At 47.4% G+C, this 26294-nt stretch overlaps 1 protein-coding gene across 3 annotated transcripts in view; it reads right to left on the reverse strand.

Annotated features, from left to right (window-relative positions):
• EXTL3 (exostosin like glycosyltransferase 3) overlaps window positions 1-26294 on the reverse strand; it is a 143960-nt gene that overhangs the window by 8354 nt on the left and 109312 nt on the right. For all 3 annotated transcript variants that reach the window (XM_061990168.1, XM_061990167.1, XM_061990169.1), the window contains one exon: window positions 3394-3521. In XM_061990168.1, coding sequence (XP_061846152.1) covers window positions 3394-3521 — 128 coding nt within the window. The remainder of the gene's footprint in view (window positions 1-3393; window positions 3522-26294) is intronic.

The following is a 26294-nucleotide window of genomic DNA, read 5'->3' on the forward strand; positions in this document are numbered from 1 at the left end:
GCTGAACAGCCCCAGGTCCCGCAGCCTTTCCTCCTCACACAGATGTTCCAGTCCCCTCAGCATCTTGGTAGCCCTGCACTGGCCTCTCTCCAGCAGTTCCCTGTCTCTCTTGAGCTGGGGAGCCCAGAACTGGTCACAGGACTTCAGATGAGGCCTCAGCAGGGCAGAAGAGAGGGGTAGGAGAACCTCCCTCCACCTGCTGCCCATATTTTTGTTGATGTCCCCCAGGATGCCATTGGCCTTCTTGCCCATGAGGGCACATTGCCGCTCATGTTTATTTGCTGCCCACCAGCACTCCCAGGTCCCTCTCTGCAGAGCTGCTCTCCAGCAGGTCACCCCCAGCCTGTCCTGGTGCAGGGGGTTGTTCCTCCCCAGGTGCAGGACTCTGCACTTGCCCTTGCTGAACCTCAGGAGGTTCCTCTCTGCCCAACTCTCAGCCTGTCCAGATCTGGCTGAATGGCAGCTCTGGTGAATCAGCCAGTCCTCCCAGTTTGGTGCCATCAGGAAACTTGCTGAGGGCACACTCTGTCCCCTCATCCAGGTCATTGATGAAGATGTTGAACAAGACAGAAATACATTTTGGAATTATAGAGAGAAAGGAAAACTTAAGACCTCGATGGAAAGGCAGAGAGAAGCAGGTAAAGCCAGTGAGCTGGGAAGCTCTTCCACTTGCCACCAGCTTCTCACAGCTTGTGCAAGGGCATCACAGCATGACACGTACATCAGCACTGCTTCTCTCTCACTTCCCCTCTCTTGAAAGTCCAGAGCAGCCACAGCTCATCCTGGCAGGAACCAGGTGTCTCCTGACCTCTTACCCCAAATCCCTGGGACTTTCCATCTTTCAGAAGCTCAGTTCCTTCCTCTGTATAGTCAACATCAGGCTCCCTTTAGGAAAGCTGCTGAGATGCTGAAGTCTCTGGTGTCTTCAGGCAGAATGGAGTGTCAAACAGACAACTTCCCAATCAAAGCAGCTTTGAGGCTCGATCCATGTAGAGAATGAGGCTGTGAGCTCATCCTCCACCCTAACACATGCTCACAGCCTCCTATGAACACAGGTCTCATTTGAAGCTCACTCTCCTGGAAATAAATCCTCTAGGACAGCTGCAATACTGGCACGGATAACTGAGAAAAACATCAGTGCCTGATGCCTATCCTGGGAAATAAATCCACTGGTAGGAGTGCTGCTTCCTTTGGATCACCTGGTCCCACCTTCCCGAGGGTTACTATCCAAGCTGCATCTCCAAACCCTGGCACTCCAGACTACAACAAAGTCCCAAGCAGGAGCCTGTTGGACAGGGAAGGGTTTTCTTTTCTTCACAGGCACAAAATCAGGCAGAAAGTAGCCTTTTTGGGTCTTTTTTTCCTCGTGTGGATGCACGTTCCTCCCACAGACTGGTTCCTGAGAGCCCTGAGCTTCCACTAACACTTACTGACACAGTCAGGACCAAAGATGTGTTTATTGTTATAACCTCTGCTCAAAATAATGAAACTCCAGTATCATCTAGTGATGAAAACTGAGTAATTAACACCACCAGCAGCTTCCCTGGCACTGTCCTCCTTGCAAGCAATTGTTTGCTGCAGTTTCTGTCAAAGCAGTGATTGTTTTCAAAAGTCAGAGTCAAAGCTACTCATTTCTTTTCGCTTCTCCCACTTCTCAATTTGCCATAAATGTGACACTTTTTGCTTCTCAGCTCAGCCAGAAAAATCAGGATTTCTCCAGAGAATCATAAAATGGTTTTGGTTGAAAAGACTTTGAACCTCCTCGAGCCTAACCCCTCCCCTCACAGTGCCAAGCCCACCACTGACCCATGTCCCTCAGCACCTCAGCTACACGGCTTTGCAATAGCTCCAGGGATGGGGACTCCACCACCTCCCTGGGCAGCCTGGGACAGGGGCTGACAACTCTCTCAGGGAAAAAGCTCTTCCTCAGCTCCAATCTAAACCTCCCCTGGGCCAGCTTGAGGCCATTTTCTCTTGTCCTGTCACTCATTACTGGGGAGAAGAGACTGACCCTCACCTCACCTCAACCTCCTGTCAGGGAGCTGTAGAGGGTGTGCTCCTCAGAAAGGTTTGCTCAGCGTGCCCACCTCCATCTCACTCCTGAGCAGCAAATAGAGCAGGAATTACAGCCCAAAGCAAAGTTTCAACAGAACCCAGTTGTTATGGGCAGAGGCTCCATCATCGAGGCACCGTCTCGTCCTTGGCTGAACACAGGGAGGCTTTGTGGGACCAAGGTGCTTGTAAGCAGGAATGTGAGTGAGGAGAATGCACAGCACTTCTCATTTTCATTTGATGTTCTCCAGGGCTAATCAGTAAAGCCCCAGCCAGGCGCTGTGGAAGAGTGAAGGAAAACTAAGACCAAAGAGAGAGGAGGAAACAGCCAAGTTCAGCTAAAGAGCCTGAAACGGGGCATGGAAGGGAAGCCAAGAGCCCGAACGCCTACTCCCCTGCTTTAATCACTGTAACAACTCATTTCTCATCTTGCTTGTTGAGTTTCCAAGCATTTTGTGCCTTATAATCTTTCTCCCAAACATCAGCCAACACATTTTGTTGAGAGCAGAGGGCTGCTTCCCATCTCCCACCCTGCCACTAGCTGCAGGGTGCTCTCAGATCAGCACTGGCAGCCCTGGTTCCTGGCCCAGCCGGAGCCAAACAAGTGCCAGTGCTCTCTCCTCCTGTCATCCTCACTCCCCGGTGCCTCTTTGGCAGCTGCTAAGATTTAGCTGGGCAAGCTGCAGGAGCAGCCTGCAGAAACCTCCCACGGCAGGAGCCCACGTAGCTGCTTTCTCTGTTGGCCCTGTAATCAGGAAGCTTTCTGCCAGGGGATAGTGTAGATGCTGGAGGAGAAAGGGAGTGGGAATGAGATCAACTAGCACTAGCCTTTTCTGTGTAACATCTGTCTTTTCCGTGCTTTGCAGTAAAAAATGTCAAAGTAGCTGGCACATCCCAGTGTCACATGGAGCAAAGAGGACAGCAGCGCACAGCGAGCACACAGGCGTCACGCCCTGCAGTGCCTGCGGCCATCTTGGCCTAGCCAATGGCACAGGAACCATGGACTGCAACAGCCTTGTTTTCCAGTTTCCTTCCACCCTAGGAAACCACACACCCTCCAAACCATCAAGGGAACATTATCAGCAGAGAAAAAGACGAAGAGGTGAGGCTTAGAAGCATGAGAATCAGGGTTGCCTGGACAACCTGATATCAGCCCACTTGCTTGCGCTCAAACGCTTCATTACTGCATATTACTCCTCCAAGAAATGGAGTTGGAAAGCCACAGGAAGGGATGTGCTAATCTTAATTCTGCCCCAAGCTTTAGCCAGCGAGGCCATACTGCACCCGAGCAGATCCTGGGTGTGGAAAACACCAAAGGCTACTTGTGGGGAAGCTACTTACCGGAACCCAAACATGATCTCGTCGTGGCGAAGGTGAGCGTCATCATCAATGGACAGGATGGCTTCTGTCTCGATCTCATCCCACGGCAGGAAACGGTTGTTCAGGCTGTTTTTCTCTGTGCGGACGACCTAAGGGATGAACACATGATAGTTACAGTGGCTGTATGTGCGCTGAGAAGAGATTTAGGGACTGAGGCTGCAGCTGCAGCGATCCAGCATCTTGGCATTGCTTCGTAGCCCCTGCAATAGGAGAAGGCTTCATAAGCAAAGAGCATCAGCTTGCTGTGGTGCCAGCTCCATCTTCCAGCCCTTCTCACAGCACTGCCTGTGAGAAGCCAAGCACAAGTGATACAATCATAGAATCACAGAATCGCTACAGTTGGAAAAGACCTTTCAGATCTTAGAGTCCAAACGTTCCCCCAACACTGCCATGGCCACCACTGAACCGTGTCCTTCAGCCACAGCTACATGGCTTTGGAATCCCTCCACAGATGGGGACTCTACCACATGGAATCACATAGAATCATTTTGGTTGAAAAACACCTTTAAGATCCTCAAGTCCAACCCCTCCCCACACAGTGCCAAGCCCACCACTAACCCATGTCCCTCAGCACCTCAGTTACACGGCTTTGCAATAGCTCCAGGGATGGGGACTCCACCAGCTCCCTGGGCAGCCTGGGACAGCGGCTGACAACCTGCTCAGGTGTGAATGATCATGTTTCCCTTCAGGCTCCACTTGTCCAGGCTGAACACAGGGCCCTCAGCCCCTCCCCAGCACACTTGTGCTCCAGCCCCTTCCCCAGCTCCGCTGCCCGGCTCTGGACACGCTGCGGCCCCTCAGTGTCCCTCTGGCAGTGAGGGGCCCAACACTGAACACAGCACTCGAGCTGCGGCCTCACCAGGGCCCAGCACAGGGGACGGCCACTGCCCTGGGCCTGCTGCCACACCACTGCTGATACAAGCCAGGGTGCCACTGGCCTTCTTGCCCACCTGGGCACGCTGCTGCCTCATCTTCAGCTGCTGACACCAACCCTCCCATGCTCTTTCCCTACAGGCAGCTTTCCAGCCCTTCTGCCCCAGCCTGGAGCGTTGCCAGAGGTTGATGTGGCCCTTAGCTTTGTTAAACCTCATTCCATTGCCCTCAGCCTGTGGCTCCAGCCTGGCCAGGGCTCTCTGAAGAGCCTTCCTGCCCTCACACACACCTACACTCTCTCACAGCTTTGTGTCATCTGCGATCTGGCTGAGGGTGCCCTCGATCCCTCACCCAGCTCATTGATAAAGCTGTTAAACAGAAGACGCCCCTACACTGAGCCCTGGGGAACACCACTGGTGACCAGTCAAAACCTGAATTTAACTCCATTCCTCACCACTCTCTGGGCCCAGCCATCAGCCAGTTTTCCACCCAACAAAGAGAGGTGCCAGTGATTCCAGGGCTGTGCTTGCCATCAGGAGAGTGGCTCTGTAATAACAATGAGAGTGAAACACAACAGTAACCTATGGCCACAAAAGGAGTGACCCTTATCACTCACTTGAACTGAATTTTTTCTGCAACTATCCACACTTTCCACCTTGGATACAACACATTTGCAACATCTCCCTCTCTCAAAACTCCTCCAAACCCCTCACTCTTCAATTTCCCTTATCCTCAGCCACACATGTGTAAGACCATAACTGAATTTCCCCCTCTTCTTGGCTGTCCCTTTCATGTCTGACCCTTCCTCTTAACGTTTTTTGCTGGCCCTGGTTAATCTATAGTCACTCAGTTTATCCAGGGCTTCTCATTCCATTCAGATCCCTTCAGTAATTTCTCTGGCTCTGCTCTGAACAATCCTTCCTGATTTAAAAATAAAGTCCAGCCTGATGAAAAGAAAAGGCGTCACAGCAATAAAACTCCATTAAATAAGATTACATTTGATCACACAAAAAAAGCCCACACTGAAACCATTAACAGTGGAAAATATTTGTATCAGGGATCTGCATGACAGCTGGTACAATTAAATTCCCATGTAAAGCCAGTGTTAGTGCTTTCATCTGTCAATATCTGCTGGAGGGGGGGGAAATGGAACATTTGACAAGAAGGCACTAAAATATTTCACTAAAGATCCATCAAAAGCACGAACAATTTATTGCAGGGAGATGAACAAATTATGCAGCTCTAAGGCATGACAGAGCAGGGACAGAGCTGAGCCAACAGCACTGCCACCCTGGGAGTGATTTCTTCCCCCTCTACCTCCCAAAGTGGAGAAGCCCAGCAAAAATCAGCACGGCATTTGTATTGAGTTTCAGAATCGGCGTGAGCCTGCAGATGCTCCTGGGGATATTGTCTGGGCACTGCTGGAAAAGAGAGGTTGCAGGAATCAGGTGATGAGGAGGAAAGCAAGACAAGAAGCTGCTCCCAACAGTGATTCAGGGGAGGCAGCTGGTAGGGCAGGATTTGGAACAATACAGCCCAGGAGGCCAAGGAAGACTTGGACAAAAGGAAGCCAAAGCAGGCTTTGAGAAAACCACCTCCACAGAACTGTCACCAAACCCAACACACTGTGGGCATCTCCTGGATTCATCAGCCAGAAAAGAAGAAGAGCCAAAAGTGGTTGCCAATTTGTTGCCAAGGAAAATTAAAACCTTCTCCTACACCCTACTGATAAAACTGTATCTGTAACTGGCTACAGCACATGTGCTCTTGCAGCTGGGACCAGGAGGAGCAGGTCTGCTGGGTCAGAAAGAGGGGACACGGCCCTAGATGGGGCAGTTGGGCCTCACTTGTTGGAGGTGCTTTTTGGACTGGAAGAGCACATCGGCAAACTGATGTGATGACAAAACCAAGCACATCTCACAAGGTGGCAAAGCAGAGCTTGGTGGGGGCCATTGAACGCCTCCAGAGTGATGACGGCTGCTCACCTTTTTAATTATGAGCCATTAGCCCTAATTTCCAACCCTTTTCTAATTAATCACCCAGTGCATCGTTACATTTACAGGATCTGATTTTATCCTGTGAGTGATTTAACGCCTCAGGAAATTTTGTGCTCCCACACCCATGCGGCTCCTTTGCCGGTCAGCGCACAGCCAACCCACCCTGCACACCAGCTCCCACATGCTTCATGAAGACTTCAGGATCAGCAGCAATTGCAAAAGCCACCCAAGAGCAGTTTTCATCATTTCTGACACAGGCAAAGGGCCCCTTCAGTAAATTCCAGCCTGGACCACTTGGGAGCTGGTTGTCAGTCTCTGCAGCTCAACAACAATACATGATGGGTTACTAAAAGCAGCACTGCTTCTCTTGATGAAGTCAAGACCACATATTTTTTCCTCTTTTTGCAGATTCCACTTTCTGGGAAGTTTACAAACTTACTTAAAACCATGACTGATAACATAACTCAGCCTTCTGCTAAAGAGCACAGTCCATGCTGTGTCTCTGCTGTTACCATGGTATTTCCTTGTAAAGTCTGACCTCAGCGAAATCTGTGGGGTCTCACTCATTAGGATTAGCAGAAGTTGGACTGAGTCCACAGGAAATTGAGATCATGCTTTCCAGGCAAGGTCCTGCCTTGCCAGTTGAAGATAGGTGGATGGATGGATACAGGACAAAAGAAGAGCTGAGCAGCAGAAACCCCTCTCTGCCTCACCGATGCGCTGGGAAGTGAATTTATCAGACTCTTACTCGCTGAGAGTTTTCATCTCGGCTTCTCAGGAAATATTTGGGTACTGTATCTGCAAACAACTCATTTCTGGTCTCCAAAGCTGAAAATGGCAGCATGGAGGTTTAGCCCTCAGCACTGTCCTGTATTTGTGGTTAAGCTACTTCTGCTGCCAGAGTGAGCACCTGTGGCAACTGTTCATTTGTGGTTCATCCATTTCCAAAGGGAACACTCAAAAGATTAAAGAGAATCCAAGGCCAGGTCTTTGGCTGCTATTCAAAATCAAGAGAGAGGTAAAGGTGTGTTGTTTAGCTCAGAGGTCCAATAACTAAACAAAGTCAGGGCTGTTTTCACCTGAGCTTTGGAGTCAGGTCCACCTTCTTGCATTACAAAGACCAAGACAGGATGCTAAAGTTGGCACAAGTTCTGCACTGGGCGTGTTTCAGGTTACTCCATCAAGTTGGAAGCTTTGCAGGGCTGGAAAAGTCAGTATCCAGGCTTTCACATGTCACAGAAAATAGCTGTACTCCTGCCTTTCATCTGGGAGCATTTCAGATTTAAGCAGCCTGTAAATCAATAAATCCCAAGGGAAAGAAGCAAATGTATCGATTTACTTGTTTCCCCATAATTTTCTGAACAACAGCATGATGCAACTACTGTCAGTTGAGAAAGTGAAGCAGATCCTACATCAAACATCTGAAACTGGGGACTCTAAAGGACAGAGACATCAGTGGACTGGCATTAAACTCTTCCCTAAAGAGAAGGAGACAGATGCCTCCAAGCCTTGATAATCACAACGAATTTGCTCTAGCAAAAGTTAGAAGCCACTTAAAACTACTGCTTTTTATACCTTGTTTTCAAAGAAACTATCCCCCTGTAGTGGTTTCATCTGGGACAGGTTTTGGTAGTGGGAGGGCTTCAGGAGTGGCTTCTTTTAAACAAATACCTGCTAGAAGCTTCACCTGAGCTGATAGGGATAAGGCCAGTCAATTCTAAGATGGACCCTGCAGCTGACCCAGGCCTGGCCAATTAGTGACTGAAGTAACATCCTTGTGAATAATGGAGAATGAGAAGAAGTTCCTGAACTGTTGCTAAATGGCAGCAGCAGCAGAAGGGAGAGAGAATGTGACAACAAAATCTCTGTAGACACCAAGGTCAGTGGAGAAGGAGGGTGCTCAGGTCCTGGAAGAAAGACTCCCCTGTGACCTGTGGTAAGGACCATGGTGAGGCGGCTGTGCCCCTGCAGCCCATGGAGGCCACCGGGGAGCAGAGACCCACTGGCAGCCCACGGAGGAGCTATGGGCTGCCAGAGCAGGTGGATGCCTGAAGGAGGCTGTGACTCCATGGGAAGCCCACACTGGAGCAAGTTCCTGGCAGGACCTGGGAGTCCATGGGGAGAGAGGGGCCCACGCCAGAGCAGGTTTGCTGTCAGGACTTATGATCCTGTGAGGGACTCAGGCTGGAACAGTTAGTACCTAAAGGACTGTTCTCCCAGTAGATGACCCACGTTGGGGCAGGGTGTGAGGAGCTGCCCCTGTGGGAGGCCCCATGCTGGAACAGTTTGTGAAGCACTGTCCTGGGAAGAAGGAGACAGGGCAGGAGGTATTAGAAGATTTGGTTTTATTTCTCATAAATTGTTGAGTAACTGCTGAGTTACCTCCCTGTCCTTATCTACATTAATGAACCTCTCCTTATATTTCTGTCTGTGAAATGATGAGGGGATTGGAACATCTCTCTGACAAGGAAGTATCACAAATCCTGGGGCTGTTCAGCCTGGAGAAGAGAAGGCTGAGGGGGGACCTCATCAACACTTGTAAGTACCTAAAGGGTAGATGGGGCCAGTGTTTGTTTGGTGGTAGCCAGTGCCAGGACAAGGAGTAACGGGCACAAGCTGGAACCCAGCAAGTGCCACTGGCACAGTGGGAGAAACTTGTGTTGAGGGAGCCCTGGCCCAGGCTGCCCAGGGAGGGTGTGGAGGCTCCTTCTTGGGAGGTTTCCAAACCCACCTGGACATGTTCCTGTGCCCCCTGATGGAGGGGAACCTGCTAGAGCAGGGTCTTGTGCTGGATGAGCTCTGCAGGGCCTTGCCAACCCTCAGCATTCAGTTATTCTATGATTCAGTGATCTGAGATGAGAACAATGTGGTCCGGATTCAAAACCTTTCTCTCCTCTCTCTGTCCCTTTTAAGATAGTACAAGGGTGGTGCCTCTAGGCAAGTCCAGGGTTTCATTTTGACCACATACAGGGCACTGCATTATTTGACAGAAAATATAACTCCTGAGAAAGAGAAAAGTAAATTTTTGGTTAACTTTTCTGCTTAAATACAGGGAATTAATTTAAAACCAGGTTAGAGGAAATAGGGAGAGTATTTGATTCAGGGACTTGAAACATTTCTGTCTTTTCTAAAGTTTTTAAATTTCAATGGGCTTCTAAAAAGACCAGTTTTCTCAGGCCTCAAATGGATATTATGGACACAAATATACTCAGCTGCAGCCTATTAGGCCAGCTGAAAAAAAGAACACATGCAACTGCACAGCAAAGTATACACAAAGTCCAGTCTTCTCCCTCACATGGCATTAAATAACATTCAGCACTTTTTCATAACTTCATCACACACTTAAAATGCAGCTGAATGACACTTTATTGCATCACGTCCTCCGATGGAGGCATCTCAAAGCACTTCAGCAATGCCAAATTAATCTCCCTCCACCACACGCAGGCCAGCGTGGAGAAAGCCAGCAGATGATATGGTGACTGCATACCTATATGTAAGAGACACTGTACACATGTTCAGGGATTTACAGGCCACATGAGGTCACCTGATCATCTTGTGTGACCTCCTCACCTGGTGGACCAGGGGACTCAATGCAGTCGCCCTTCCTCTGGAAGACTTTCATCACAGGGCATTGTAACCAGCTGTGAAATGACAACTCAGACAAAATTACGAAGCCAGGAGAGCAAATCCATAGCACTGGTTGAACTCTAATGCCTACTGAAGAACCAATAGCAGACAGCTGATGGAGCTGACATCAGTGAGTTAAGCCAAAAGGGACTTTCAAGTCCCCTGCGTTAACCTTCTGCACGATCCAGGTCACAAGGACCCCATCTCAGACCAGAGTTGTGGCTGACAGAAGCATCACTGCCAGAAAAGCATCCTGACTGCATGTGAAGATATCAAGAGTGGGAGAACCAGTTGAGATGTTAACACTCAAACATTAACAATTTACTTCTCATTGTGAATCACCTGCATTTGGTTCTCAGATGCTGCTCTTTGGTGGGTCTCTTCTTCTCTAGTAGATTCTTCTTCAAACTGTCTCAGTCTGTCACCCAGGCTCCTTCTTCAGCCTTTCCATATCATTTTGATGACCAATTTCACCACAATCTTGTTTTCCAACACTCTCGAGCCAAGAGCTCTGTTGAAACCCAATGTAATGTTCCCTCAGCAATGCTGAGGTTTTGGTTATTTTGAGGAATAATATTTTAAACCACATTTTGCCATCGGCTAAATGGTCCCCAGCTCAAAACCACAAGCTTCCTAAAGAGTTTACAAATTTGAGACAGCCACAAGGCCTAAAATGCCTCTGAGCACCTGACATGCCACATCAGAAGTTTCTGCTCCTTTCAACAAATCAACTCAAGGTGATTCAGTTCCACAGTGTGGAGTTTTTTTGTGCTTCAAGGTGCACAAACCCTCACAACTCTATGCAAGTCCATTTGCTCCTGGTGTTGTTCATAGCCACATTAGGCAAATGGATCTTAAATTATTAGAGAGAACTAAACCAAAGCATAAATCCAGAGTCTGTCCAGCAATAATACCCTTAACCAACACCTTATAGGGCGTTTCTATACATAAACACAAAAATGCAGTAAAATCAATATCTTCCAGCAATCTCAGTGCTAGTGAGGTTTTACACTTAAGCTTTAAACTGACACATATAATTTGACAGTGCAAACATGAAGTATGGAGAAGTTTTGACAGCTCAGCTTAGTGAACTGGATTGATTTCTGGGCAAAGAGCAAACTCTGCAAGAAACCAGCATCCTCGTTGCTCACGTCAGGTCTTTATGAGGAAAGAGCTAGAAGGATGCCCTTAGGAGAGCTGGATAATTTGGGGAAGCAAGGAGCAAGCTCTCAGGAAAAGTATCTGTTTCCATTGTTCCCAAATATGTGCCAATTTGACCCAAATGGGCTGAGGAAAAATAGCACCATAGGTATAATGGGGATGGACACACCACAAACTCCCTTTCACCATGCAGCAGAGAATTATGGCACTGAAGACACACAGGAGCCAAATGCATCTGTCTCTTCTGCCTGAAGGGTTGACCTCGATCTACACTTTGAAGGGAAAAGCCGCAAGCTCCTGCCAGCGCAGTCCTCCAGGGAGGAGGCAGATTTACAGCACCGTCAATCCCTTTTCTTGGCACCAACTCTCAACGTTTTATTAGTAAGACTTGGGGAAGCAGGTCTCCTGCTTTGCAGGGGAGCACTCTAGCCAGAGGCTTGAGGCTTGCCACTGTCCCTAGGACCAATCTGCAGGACCAGAGTAAAGCCCTCTGTAAAAACCATCATGGCATAATGGGGACGGCACTTACTTCAGGAGTGGGGCCTGACCAGGACCTCACCGGTAGAACCTTGATGCCCTACTCCACATAGAGGAGCAAGTAGGAGCACAATCTTCTCCATGAAGAGAAGTGGTAACACAGCTCCCAAATCATGAGTGACCAGTCTGACCACTTGGACTTGCCTTCAGAGGTGCTATCACCGTCATCCTCATCCATCAAGGAAGGCAAAATTTGCACATTCAGGTCTTCATCCCATCCCTGTTCCACACCCTTGTTTCAAGTTGAGCAGGCTGTTTCCCATCCACATTGACCATGGCACTCTCTGCAGAAAGCACAGGGGAAGCCAAGACTTCTCTAGCTCTCCCATGAACCTCCAGGCGCACAGCACATGCAGATGCTGATGTGGGAAGGAAAGCAATTAGAAATCAGCCAAAGTGAGCTTCAAAGAGGTTTGAGAGTGCTCTGTTAGAGGGCTTTGGGAGATGACAAGCTCCAGCAGAGGGTAACAATAAGCAGGTACCAAGTACCCCTGAAACTATTCTGTAATCAAACATTTATTTTCAACTCTTAGTTTGGACAAATTCAGACAACTTCCAATTAAGAAAGCTGCACAGATCAGACTACCAGATACCCCAGGGTCCCTTCTCTCTGTGCATCAGCATATAAGTGCTGATGTTGGGCTACCAAGATGATGAGGGGATTGGAACATCTCTCTGACAAGGAAGTATCACAAATCCTGGCGCTGTTCAGCCTGGAGAAGAGAAGGCTGAGGGGGGACCTCATTCAACACTTGTAAGTACCTAAAGGGTAGATGGGGACTGTCTTTGTTTTGTGGTGTCCAGCAACGGGACAAGGGGTAACGGGCACAAGCTGGAACCCAGCCAGTGCCACTGGCACAGGAGGAGAAACTTGTTTGGTGTTGAGGTGAGGGAGCCGTGACCTAGGCTGCCCAGGGAGGGTGTGGAGGCTCCTTCTCTTGGGAGGTTTCCAAACCCACCTGGACACGTTTCTGTGGCCCCTGATGGAGGGGAACCTGCTTGAGCAGGGGCTAGGGCTGGATGAGCTCTGCAGGGCCCTGCCAACCCCCACCATTCTGTGCAGGGATTCTGTGATTCTGTGATTATTTACAAGACTCCTTAGAAGGAGTTATGTGTGTCCAGATTCACATATGCATAAGCAGGATAAATCACACCATTTTTACAACAGCTTACTCCATTCCCTGCTCCCTCTGCAACTGTGGTGTTAGATCAGGCTGGAACTTGCTTCTCTGCAAATGCAACCAGGGATGAGAAAGATGACACATCTGCCTGGCCCAAACGAAACAGCAGCATCCTTGAAACTATGTATTTTTTCAGGAGTGCAGCTGTCAGAATGGGTTTGTACTGACCAGCTGGAAATAAAGCAACAAGTTTGGGATGTCAGATGGGGATACAGTACATTGTAAACATCCATGGCTGTAGCAGGGATTTTGGCACTGGGAGAAGCTCCATATGGAAACACCACACCTGAGGTTCACTCAAAGATGACTTTGATCCTGATTTCTCTTGTGCTCTATGTTATCTTCCCCCCATTTGACATGTCAGGCAGCTGAAAATAAAGAAACCAGTCCCAAGGCATAAGTGCATTGGCTGCACAATGAGAAGCCAAGCTTTCTGCCAAAGCAAAGCTGAAGAAGCTGTTGCCTTTGTTTCAGAGGCCAACAAAAATTGCTGCAGCCTTCTACCCGTTCCCAGTCAGATGATGTTCATGTGAATCACAAGGGTCTGACCAAGAGTGCAGTCTTTTTTTCCCTCAGTTTTCTCAGTGCTTTATCACTACCTGCTCCTGGGCAAGCTGAGACACTCCACAAAAGCTGGCAAGATCACCATGGCTCTCAGCCCAGACCTCAAATCTATTTGACTGCCCTTACCAAGGACAACTATAGCAGTGCTTACTGAACACTATCAATTGCCTCCTGAAAGTGCTGCATCAAACTCAGTAGCCCAGGGGTCCTGCCCTGCCCACACAGAACCATCTCCTCCTGCCAGTCTCAACTCCCATCATGAGAAAATCCTCCTGCTTTGCAGAGGACAGAAATTCATTCAAATCCTGCTGGCCAGCATCCTGCTCTCCAAAGCCAAAACTATATTGAAAAGCACAGATCCAAGCCCTGAGCTCAGCCAGCAATTCTTCATTTCACGAGAAAGAAAATAATCTGGCCGCACCCAATAGAACATAATGGCATGTGACCAGACAGCAGGCAGAAGATAGGATCCATCATCAAAGCCCTCAGCGTGATGCCTTTCCTCCCTGTAACCGTGCTCTCACTCCCAGCCCAGACCCCAAAACTGCAGGAAATTAGTCCAGTTTGACACAGGACTGCAGGGTGTTTCTGACAGTTCCTGATGAACTGCAAATCCAGGGGACATTGCAGCCCTGCACTTTGACACGTGTGTAGATGTGGTGTTTAAAAACTCCTTTCAGAAACACTGCCAGCACTGGCAGATCATAGCAGATCAGCATTTTGTGAAGAAATGGATGCTCTTTTGATGTCTATGATAATTAATGTTTAAAAAACACACGATGCAAAGGCAAAATCAGGGATGCAGAAAGCAGCTCTTTTGTATTAAGAAAAGCGTGGGCACCAGGTGGAGGGAGGTTCTCCTCCCCCTCTCCTCTGCCCTGGTGAGGAGAGGTGAGGTCCTGTGTCCAGCTCTGGGCTCCCCAGCCCAAGCGAGACAGAGGACTGCTGGAGAGAGGCCAGTGCAGGGCTACCAAGATGCTGAGGGGACTGGAACAGCTCTGTGAGGAGGAAAGGCTGCGGGACCTGGGGCTGTTCAGCCTGGAGAAGAGAAGGCTGAGGGGGGACCTCATCAGCATTTATAAGTACCTAAAGTGTGGGTGTCAGGAAGATGGGGCAACACTTTTTTCTGCAGTGTCCAGTGCCAGGACAAGGGGTAATGGACATAAGCTGGAACATGAAAAGTTCCACTGAAACACAAGGAAAATTTCTTTCCAAACCTCCCTCTCTGCCACGCCAATAACCTTCTGCCATTATCCTAGGATTAACTCACTCAAATACGGAAGATACTGATAAATGGACATGTACATGACCACAGCTCCTGAATGAGCCCCATCACCCAGGCCAGTGCCATCCAGGAGAGAGATCTAGGCTGCTCGGAAGCCCTGCATGTGAGGTGCAGCCCCAAGGGATGTGCTCCTCTCCTGACTGGATCCCACTTCCACTCCGTCTGGTCTGGATGAGGCCCAGACCATGCCGTGTGCAGCTGCAGATAGTGCTGGGTAAGGGGGAAAGCAGGCAGGAGAAATGGGACAACACTTTACTAGTGGTACTCTTTCCTAGAACTCTTCTGCATCAGCTCTCACCTACCCCCTAGGTATTCTCTGGCATCTGCTGTCTTGCATCGATTTGATGGCACTTGCACCAAAAATATCGGTTGTTTATTCAAATGCCCACCAAAACACAGCTCTTCAGAAACACCTTTAGCAGGATATTTCTTCAGTCACCTGTTGCCTGATGAGATGTCCCTGGTTTTTATGGTGGCTTCCCGTGGCAATTCTTCATCTTCTTGTTTTCCCTTTAATCTTTGCTTGCAAAGATGGATTGGAAAGGTTATTGTTATCCATTTCCTCACTTATTAATTATTCTGCCGCTCCTTCCCCAGTGCTTCCTCTTCACCTTGAAAGAGTTACAGCCCCCTCCTTTATGCCCTGAACCTCCAGACTTACGTGCTTTGCCACCTCCAACTTCAGGCATTTTCAAAATTTGAATGGCAAGGATTTACAGACTATTTTAAGACTCCTCTCCAGAGGTATGAAAAAGAGTTTCACTGGAAGGCTATTTAAGTGCGAAGCCATTCAAAGGCAGCGCACACTGCATAGCAAATTGGCAAAACAGATGCATTTTTAAAATAGGCGTAATTAAATAATGCAACATAAACCCAAGCATAAATTGTTCCCTACTGAGAACAAAACCACACAGGAAGATACTAGTGGAAATTCTATTTTTTAAACTGATACTCTGTCAGTGCACAGAATACCTGCAAACACTTGGGCTCTCCCTCGGCTGCTACCAGTGGGTTGCACGTCTCTGAGAGGAGAAAACAGCTTTCGATGCAAATAAAACTGATTGTTTATTCATTTTCATATGCCACATCTTTCTAGAGAAACTAAAGCAGAAGAACACTTATTTGAACATTAAAGGCATCCAGATATTGACTTATTTTTATTCTCTCTCTGTGTTGCTGTGCAGTTCAAGATGCATATTGAGTTGGTTGTCCCATTAGATTTATTTCACAATTATTTGTAATTATTTGGCTCCAAAGAACATCCCTGGGACAACCTGTCATTTGCTTCACCTCATTCCTTTCTCAACTTTCTGAAGTTCTCCTCTCTGCTTTACATGAATGCTCATAGGGAAAAATGGTTGAGTGCAAGGGGACAGGAAAGCTCACGACCCAACGTCCATTAGCACATCTGGGATCACAAGTTGGATTCAGAAGCTGCTGCTTGCTGTGAAATCAGACAGAGTCATTCAAGAAGGCAAGATCTCATGCTCAGGGTTTTGATACTGATAACCTCAATTTGGGGTTCAGTGGGGTTTTACTTTGGAATGAAGTTGGCAATATCCAGAAGCGTGATGTTCCAACAGATGAATGAATAGGTAGCTCTTTATGGATGCTGTAGTTAGACAAATATTGCAAGTCTGCCTTCACCTGCTGAATCCTGTCTTGGTATTCAAGGCCTGAAAATGTAGATGAAATTTATCCTGCTGAGCCTAGAAGCAGTCCCAGGGCTCAGCACTGAAATATGCTGGACGGCAGAGGGAGCGTCTGCAGCAAAAGCGTGCACGGCTTCAATACAAGTCAGGACATAAATATACAACTTCTGTAAGACAAAGTAAGGCAAATAAACTAGAAACATCCTCTCTGGAGGATGTAAAACATAAAAGGCAGGGTATAGCACCTGGGGCTGTTTAGCCTGGAGAAGAGAGGGGACCTCATTAACACTTGTGAGTACTTAAAGGGTTGATGTCAGAAGATAGGGCCAGTCTGTTCTGTGGTGGCCAGTGCCAGGACAAGGGGTAACAGGCACAAGCTGTAGCCCAGAAAGTGCCAGTGGCACAGGAGGAGAAACTTGTTTGGTGTTGAGGTGAGGGAGCCCTGGCCCAGGCTGCCCAGGGAGGGTGTGGAGTGTCTTTCTCAGGAGGTTTCCAAACATGTTCCTGTGGCCCCTGATGGAGGGGAACCTGCTTGAGCAGGGGCTTGGGCTGGATGAGCTCTGCAGGGCCCTTACAATCCCTGCCACTCTATGATTCTATGACTCTCCTGCTGTCTGAGGCTTCTGTCTGGACCCTTCGTGAGAGGCCATGTGGGGTGTCACATCCAGCTTTCTGCAGGAAGCACAACAATCCTGTCACCAAGACTTCTCTAGTGACAGCACCAAAACACTCACCTGAACCACAAAAAAAGTTTTCCCAACCTTCATTTGAGCCTTTCCATCTTCTTCCTTCTGACAGTCCATCTCAACTCTGAACTTCATCCTCTGTGCCTCCTCTTCTTCCTCTCCATATATTCCTCGGCTGCCACATGGCAATTTTAATAGCGAAAAGCTTGTTGGATAAACCATCTTGATCTTCTACAGCTCAGGGTTATGATATAAATGCACTGTTGAAATTACTGGTGTGCTCCAGGCTGATGTGGCTGAATTTTAATGAATTGGTGCTGTCTATCCTTTCCTAATCTCACAGGGCAGCTGTTAGCCTGACAAATTCTTGCTAGCAACTCAGAGATCTTTGGATTGGAATGAACTGCTAGGGGATTTTCAAAGGTCAGTCCTATACAGTAGGAATATTGCCCTTTTAGATTCTAAGTCATGAAAACCAACAAATTTCTTCCAATGCCTGGTAGGGTAGCATCAATTAAGTGATGAAGCAACAGAGTTGGATACATAAGGCTGAGACACAGATGTTTGAAGCTAGAGAAGCAGTTTTGTGTCATTTAATACAGCAAAAAAATAGGAGGCTTACATCAGCCTTCCTGGTGTCCATCCCTGATAAATTTTATTTGCACTATAAAATCCAATCCAAGAGGAAGTGTCTTCCACACTACGACTTCCTCAGCTCTACAATATCTCTTCTCCAGTTCCCTGTCTCCATTCAATCTGGGTGCCTGAGCTCTCCCTGAACAAGATCCAGCAGTGTGCTTGGGCAGAGCTGAGAGCTGATGAAATAGGGACACCTGCCTTGCAGTTTCCGCACTATAGCCATTTTGCTAATATTAGGTGAAACACAGAGATGCTGTTTCCAGATAGCTCTCACTGCTGAAAAAGAGAACATGCAAAGAGACAGAAAGAGGGCAGGCAGCAGCTTTTAACTCTTTTCACAAGAGTTCACAGCCTGGAGCTCAGGGATAGAGGATTCAAACTACTTGTGGGTGGCAAACACTTTCCAGAGCTAGACTGGTAAATACCACCAGCTCAGGAACAGATGTGCACACTGGGAACAGATACCATCTTTCTGCTTCAGATTTAAGTCATCTCTGGCTCTTGGGATTCAGCAGGCACTTGGTTCTGCCAGGAGAGGAGCTGCAGATCCTCACAGCGTTCTGGCAGAACCCAAGGAGGACACCAGGCTAAAACAATCCGTGCTCTGAACTAGCTTTTATCTCCTGGCTCTGTTTTGGGTATTGTAGGGAAGCTGGCACTGAAGCATAGGGCAGAGTTGCACAAGGGCAGAGTGTTACCCACAGCCAGGACTGCTGCACGCTGCTTGGGCAAATTTGTTTTCTGAACAGCTTGTGAAATTCAGCGCAGCAAAATGAAAACAGGCAAGGAAAGAGCTCATGGTCAGGGCAACCATGTCCCTGTACTTGAACTAACCACAGTACTGTTGTGCAATACAACCTGTACGGGTGAAGAAGAAAAATGAGACCAGCTTGGAAACAACTGGGAAAGCATGACTTGACTTAGGCAAAAATAAGTGTGTCAGTACCCCTGCCTCACTTTCCCACTTGTGCTGTGTAGGTGCGGTGCTCACCACAGATGTGTTGGGAGATGTGTTGACCTGGTGCAATCCAGTATCTTGTCCTCCTTGAAAGAGTCATACAAGAACCTGGAAGAGCCACGAGAGACTGAGGAAGAAGCACAAACTGCAGCTCTCTGGCTTTATTTAAAAGAACAGGCAAAACTCAAAAACTTCTAAAGTATTGAAGCTGGATCTCTCTCAGCCCTTCACTCTTAAGACTCCACTAGCTAATTCATGCACTTCTCATTTTATTGGAAAGGACATGTTGTTAGTCCCCTGGCTCATGCTGAGAAGTCTGGCAGCAAATGGACTGAGAGCTCAGGGATGGATCTGAGAAGGGCTGTCACATCTCATCTGCAAGACAGAAAGCATGTAAAAGTCAGCAAGGCTTCTTAGGAGCACCCTTGAGGTATCTCCTTCTTGCCAAGCCATCAGCTGCCGTGCAATACCAGGTCATCAGCATCAATGGGAAGGAAACACAGCAACATCCACTTCAGATACAGAAATACACCAAGGAAAGGCAGAGCATCTCCACTGGAAGAAGAAAGTTCTGGAAACCCAAGGGATGTGGTCCCAGGGGATGACTGGAAACATCCTCTTTTCGCTCACTAAGTGAGGCAGAGCTTATCTTTCCACACTTTGCTCTCTAGCTGATAGCCTGGCTGCTTTAATTAACAGAGACTTTCATCAGAGAAAATCCTCAGTATTGTTGTGCAATTACTTCTTCAGCAGGTTGCTTCTCTTTCTGTCAAACAGGATTTCCATTACAGCAGTAAAACAAAACACTTGGCAGGGCAGGTGTGATTATTTTTACATTTGTTAAAATTGGTATGTCTCAGTGTTTGGAATACATTGCATCCAATGCTTGGTGATACTGTTCAGCATTTAAAAGCTGCTGTGTCCCAATCTAGAAGAGCTTTGACACAGGCATTCATATATGTGGGCTAAAGACATCAAAATGAACACTGTATCTCAGCTAACGGGGGAAGGAATTGGGGTCAAGCTATTAACTTACTGAGCAGCTACTAAAACAGCTGGCATATCAGCAGAGCCATGCAGCCATCAAGTTTGCAGGCAGGTGATTTTTTCTGATGGGAAGAGGACAGAGGATTTATTAACGCTTACGTGGCTGGGAGCAGCAACCACAAAGGGCACTCAGGCATGCATATTTCCAGCTTCCAGGTTCATTCCAGGCTGGAAGCTTTTCAGGACCTCTGAGATTAAGGCTGAGATCTCATTGGGAAAGTTCTACTGGGGCTGAATGGAATGAAGACAGCTTTCTGCCAACACATCTGTCCTCAAATCCATTATCTAGAGATGATAGCTCTTTTATGTAATGTCAGGAGAAAAGAACTAGCAAAGCCATACCATGATTCCCTAATCAGCATTTTATCTCTTATTCTTGTTGGTTCATGACTACAGCTTTTGGAGAAAAGCAATACCCACCAGCTCAAATATCCGCAGATTGGGTCAGGATATTATCTTGAATGTGGTCAAATAAACAGGAAAGGCATTTCCACCAAACACAGTCTTGCCTCATCAAGCAATAAATGCCTTCTCACTTCACATGGCAGAGCCAGTCGATGACAGGATAGAAGCCCTAGATGGGTTTCTGAGGATCTTCCCTTTGCTCACAGCTTTCAATCGCTGGATCTTAATTGCTAGAATCCTTGACTGAATCCTACTTCTCCTGGTCTCTATCTCACACCAGCTCACAATCCAGAGGAGCAAAGGGCAGCAGCAAGAGGAGCACCACCTCAGTCCTCCCCAAGCGATGGGCTTGGCACTAGGCAATGTCATGTTCTTCAAAGCTTGGTTCTGAGGCTTTTACAACGTAGTGATCTATCTAAACTTCTGCTGTTAGCCAATTAAAAATGAAAACAAAATTAGGGGGGAACAAATGCTTCCATCAAGAGGTAGTTAATACATTACTGACAAATAGGTGGTTGGGATGAATACAGACTATCAAAACCACCTCCCACGAGCCACAGTATGGGGTGGGAATTAAGGACCACCATGTGTTAGAAATTACAAAGTTCACATAAATGAGGTATAATTAAAATCATTTCCTTTTATAAATTCCTGATAAAATCAACCTAATTATTACCAGTGTTTTGAAACCAATTTGCTTTATAAACTGCCATTTGGAGCAAGAGGAAAAAGAGCCTTATTGCAAAGAATTATCTAGCTTACAGCTGCTGTATTCTCCAGAAAAGAGCTTCTTTTGTTCCCTATCGGTTCTCTTTCAAGGTGAAAGATGATGCTGTCCCTGACTGCAGGGACAAGGCAGGCTTTCACCAGCCAGGGCTCTGGGAACCTCAGGAGATCAAAGCAACAAAGCTTCACACTGAATCTCCCTGCCCAAACTGCTTTAAACATTCAACAAAAAACATTCCCCTTCCCTACACAAACCTCAAAAAAACTCAAGAGTTCGATTCAGATAAGGATTCAGAAACCTGAAGGCTTTGATAAACTATTTTGATCTGAAAGTATTGTGTAGGAAGCCTAAGAGCAGCCTCCCCAGATTTCCCATCTTTCTTCCACTGCTAGTAAATCTGGGAATAGCTGAAAACAGCATTTCTGTGAGCTTGTAAGGAGATGCACAAGTGCATGTTTTAGTGACCAGGCATACTTTTCTATTCGTGCCTCAGTTTCCCTCTGGCTCATTAGCAGGAAGCCCTTAGCTCCTTCCTTATGGTTTTTTTACCAGTTTCAGAAGCAGCAAAATATTCCTCACCTTTCTTTGCAGAGCTAATAGCAGATTTTCACTAGTTAACTGAGGACTTTAAATGAATGGAAGTGACTGAAAATTAAGTGGTTTCCCCTCCAATTTTCTTATGCTCTCTTAAATGGCATCCCCTCACTGTTACCAGGAAATTAAAAAGCTCCATCGTTTCTGGTTACTTGTAGTTAAACAGCTCTGATTCCAGGGGTCTAGCAGTCAGGACAAAGAGAAAAGAAACTTGATTGGAAAAATCTCTTGACGAGAAAAAGCCCTTGATTGTGAATCCAGCCACTCCATCAGCTTTGTGCTTATCGATCGCTTCTACATGAGAGAAGTTTCCTCCTCCAGAGGCACAGGAAGGAAAGGCAGGCTCAGGCTCTGCTTTTTGGACAGGGAAGTGCTCTGTATGCACAGCACAGCAGGGAGACCCGTCAGGCTTTATCACTAACCGCAGAGTCTGATTTCCAGAAAAGTGAAGAAAATCATCCATCAGTTAGATAAGGGAGAGCAGCACCTGCTTCCTCACCAGATACCAGCAGGTACCATGGGGAAAAGGGGTAGGAGACAGTCCAGGAGCTGAATAATATTGTGGCTGCTGTGCTGCACCGTCATCAGCCCACCCGTAAACTTGGGAATAAGTCACCATCTTGTACCTGAGAGCTGCAATATCTTTGCTGATCGATCCCACAGACCTTGGGGAGGCTACAGCAGACACATAAGAACAAGCAGTGATTAAAACCTCTCTCTTGCTCCTCATCTTCTCTAACCTTGTATCTAAGAGTTACCTTCCTTTTTATAACCTTCTCATGTCCCTCACAGTTGCCTCCTTGATATCCCAGTGCCCTGCAAGGTTCCTCCTGTTCCAGTAAACTTTAACAACATAGATTTTCTTTCGTCCCATCTACTTAATACTCACAAGCCAAAGCCAAATTCATGATCTCAGTGACTGTTGCCTGCTCCCTCTCCTGTCCCTGGGGACCCATCCATTACTTGTGATACAGCATCAAGTTATAGCTATTGTGGGAGACAAGGCTGTTTTCACTTCAGAAATAAAGCAGTCCATAGAGAATACACAATCAAATGATTTTTCACAGCAAAACCATCCCACCAAGACAGTTAAAAGCATTGGAAGAAAGGAAACACAGATACTTGGGCTCTGTAACTTTATCAGAGGGGTGTAGCTTGCAGTGAAGTGGATGCCAACACATGGTGCCATTTAAACTAAGTAAGAGCTGCAATATCAACGTCACAGAATTAAAGGGAAGTGAAAACAGAAGGAAAAATGTAGTTAAAATGCACTCAGTTCTACACCCCTCCCAACTTGTTCTACTGTACGAAATAATCTGATGACATTAAATGTTCAGGCACATGCAAGCCATCATGCAAACCCTAAAAGTAGCAGGAATCCAGCCCTGGAAAAACGATGTGGCATTTTACTGCTGCACTGACTCTGTTGCCAAGTCCTGTCATGCTGCTTTCATCCCGTAGCTGTTGTGACAGAGTCTGCTCTGGAGTGGAAAGAGCATTTTAGAGATGCACAGACAGCTTTCATGTTGATGGTTAAAGGATTCAACACAGGAAAATTTGCCCTCATGACATCTTCAGGCTTTAACGTGCGAGAAAAAACACCTGACTATGTACACAGTAGTGTGCAAGGAGGCTTCTCTCTCTTGTTTTTCCCTTGCAATGCCCCAAAACAATGCTTTCCTTCTGGGCATTGAACTCGTAAGCTGCATCCTAAGCCAAAGGAATTCAGAGAGCTGAGGCCACAGTAACATTTTGTCTATGGAGAAGCTCTTACAAACCAGCATATGGTTTTAGGCAATAGCAGTGGAGTATTGCAGGGTGTCTGAGTTAATATTCAGAGTGCAAATCCCCAAGAAGTCAGCACTGCTTGTTCCATTATCAGCGTACATTCACGCACCGCTGCACCTTTGCCTAGGCCCTGCAGTGACAAGCATCTGGATTTCAGCGTCGCAGGTAAAGTAAGCTGCAAATTTGCTCCTTCCTCTTCTGCTACACAACGGGGAAAAAAACATCTATCAAGGCTGCAAAACTCCCGGGGATTTGAGAAGAGCCTTCCTCTCCGGCAGCACTGTGCTCTGCAGGCAGCAGGTGGTGCCACCGACCCGACTGCGGCACCCAGACATTGCAGTGAAACATCACCCTGCCCTGTAAAACTGCTCTCACAGAGAAATTTAAACTCTGGTTAAAGCTGGTGCACTGGCTGGGGCACGTTTAACTCATGGATGGCACAAATCTCTCGTGCAAAGTGTCTCAGTGTGAAGAAACAAGTGTGATTTCCTCTGCTGATTATGTCTCAGAAAGCACAGCTTGAATTCTTACTTCTGGAAGCAAACCTGGAGCTTCCCACTCCCACATGCAATCCAGGACCTGAAAGTGAATTTGGGTTCCTCCTGATTTTATACACAAGAGTTATAAGCTCAGGTAAGGTAGGTAACTGGCCACTGTAAAGCTCTGACTGAGGAGCGTCAGTAGCTGAGTTGGTTCAGAAAAGAACAAGTCACATCACCAAGCAAAGGTTAGGTACACAATCACACAATTGAGTCAGGACCTGAGCTGGTACTTATGCAAAGCTTCCAAGAAGATAAAGGACTGACTGAAGCTCCAGCTGTGGGCTCCAACAGCACAAGGACACGGAACTGCTGGAGCGAGTCCAGAGGAGGCCACAGAGATGATGCGAGGGCTGGAGCCCCTCTGCTGTGGAGACAGACTGAGGGAGTTAGGGGTGTTCAGCCTGCAGAAGAGAAGGCTCCAGGGAGAGCTCCAAACTGACAGAGAGGAGACTGAGATGAGCTCTTGGGAAGAAGTTCTTCCAAGCTGTCTGGGTGGTGAGGCCCTGGCACAGCTTGCCCAGAGAGGCTGTGGCTGCCCCATCCCTGTCAGTGTTCAAGGGCAGGTTGGATGGGGCTTGGAGCAGCCTGGTCTGGTGGAAGGTGCCCCTGACCATGGCAGGGGACTAGAACAAAATGAGCTTTGAAGTTCCTTCAAATCCAAACCATTCTAGGATTGTGTCCTGTGAAACAGTGTGATAAGCATGGAGTTTATTGTTTAACTTATTGTCACTGCAAGGACTTCACACTGGATCATGCACACCACTCCAGTTTAGCTGAAGTTACCAGTGACTGCATGATCCATTAGTTTGCAAGGCTGGCTCTGCTCTTATCAGAAAACCAAACTTGATGTTGAAGGACAAGCAGAGAAACTGGATGTTAGCACCATGGCATGTTACACACTGATGCTTCAGTCTGACCAGTGCCTGTTCCTCCTCCTCTCAGCCAGAAGCATCACCTAGGGACCGCATCATGCCCCTTAAAATAGAGAGGCCAAAGCACTTCCAGGTATATCTGCTAGAAAGAACGTGCAAACCTAAGACATTCATCCTTCAGCAGCATGCCTAGCACACTACAGTTACACAGAGGCTGCTCAAACAGAAGGGAAAGTCATGACAGCATTTCCCCCCCAGTCTGCTCCTGATGAATAAATGGCATTTCAAGGGACACCATGGCCAGCCAAAAGGTCTGGAAATGCAGCAATGCTTCCGGATTAGAAATTTTCCAAAGATTATTCCTTTTTAAACAAGCAGTTAAATTGAATGAGCTTTCTCAGCCAGCCACCAAGACAGCAGAAAAGGACGTTACGCCACTGGAGCTGGCTGCAGAGATCAAAGCCAGCTACTTATTCTGTAACAAAGCTGAAGGAAAGGATTAGTCACTGCCAAAAGCCACAGGAGCTGGCATTGGCAGTGAACCCAGCAAAATTGCTCAGAAATGCCTACAAGCACACACCACCTAACCCGGGAGGAAGAGAAGAAAGCAAAATGCTGCAGGGCTTTTCCAGCCATGGCTCTGTCACTGAAGGACCTGCACACACACAGAGAAGAAAGACAAGCTGGAAGTTCAGGTTGCAATTTCTTAGAACATAAGTACAGGTCATGAAAGCATTGCTTTGGGCTGAATAAAGTCTGTCTCAGGTAATGATTCATGCATGACACTGGCAACCCATGCAAAGCTCACGGGCTTCCAAAGCCCCCAACCAAAATCCAGTTATTACTGGCAAAGTGGGAGAGATGTCACACTGGCTTAAAACAAAGTAAAATCATAGCACAACTGGATAGTCCTGATCCAACTCATCCCCTCAGCAATAAACCCTGACATCAAGTCGCTACAAAATCTCTGTTATCAGCTAATGAGGATAAATTTCGCTCTTGCTTCCAACACCCCCAATCCAGCAGGCTGAGATGGTGCCATCACTCATGCCACACAGCCAAGGCGATGGATTTCACTAATGTCAGCAGCCACTCTGAGCTGCACACAAAAGACTCAGGATGGGAAAAAGCAAAAAGAAATAAGGGCAACTTTACTTGGAAATCACTGTTGGAGATTCAAACATCCCTGCAAACAGATGAAACATTTGTTCCCATGAAGCTGTCTGCTTTCCACAAACCTTTATCTCACGCTGCCTGGACCTCTGCAGCCTTTGGCAAGCAGAGATCACTGGCACCACAGCACAAAGCCCTGGCAGTTTGAAAGCTGGCAAAACCTTTGCTTAAATGAGATGCTTTCTCCCTCCTCTCCTAAGGACAGGAGAAAATAAAGTGTTAAAAATGCACCCTTGTCCAGTTTGAGACAAATCGACATGAAGGTGACGGAGTTGGGTGGCAGACGGTGTCTACAAGGGGCTGAGAATTATTTTTACTTGAAATCACCAGAGTTTTTCTGAGCTCAATCTTCCCTTTCCCAGTCTCATCTGCAGGGCACGATCCACAGGCTAAGAAACGTGGGCAGGAGGTAAAGGGGGGTCTGCTGAGCATACAGTTTCTTGGCTTGGACCGCAACTCCTGGGGGGCTTTAAGGAAGTTTCTGAGAGAGAAATGGATAACTTAATTGCTGCATTAGAGGACCTGCAGCTGGTTTAAGTGCAAGCCACTCCAGA

Source organism: Colius striatus, chromosome 2 (assembly GCF_028858725.1).
Source record: "Colius striatus isolate bColStr4 chromosome 2, bColStr4.1.hap1, whole genome shotgun sequence".
NCBI classification, from domain to species: Eukaryota; Metazoa; Chordata; class Aves; order Coliiformes; family Coliidae; genus Colius; species Colius striatus.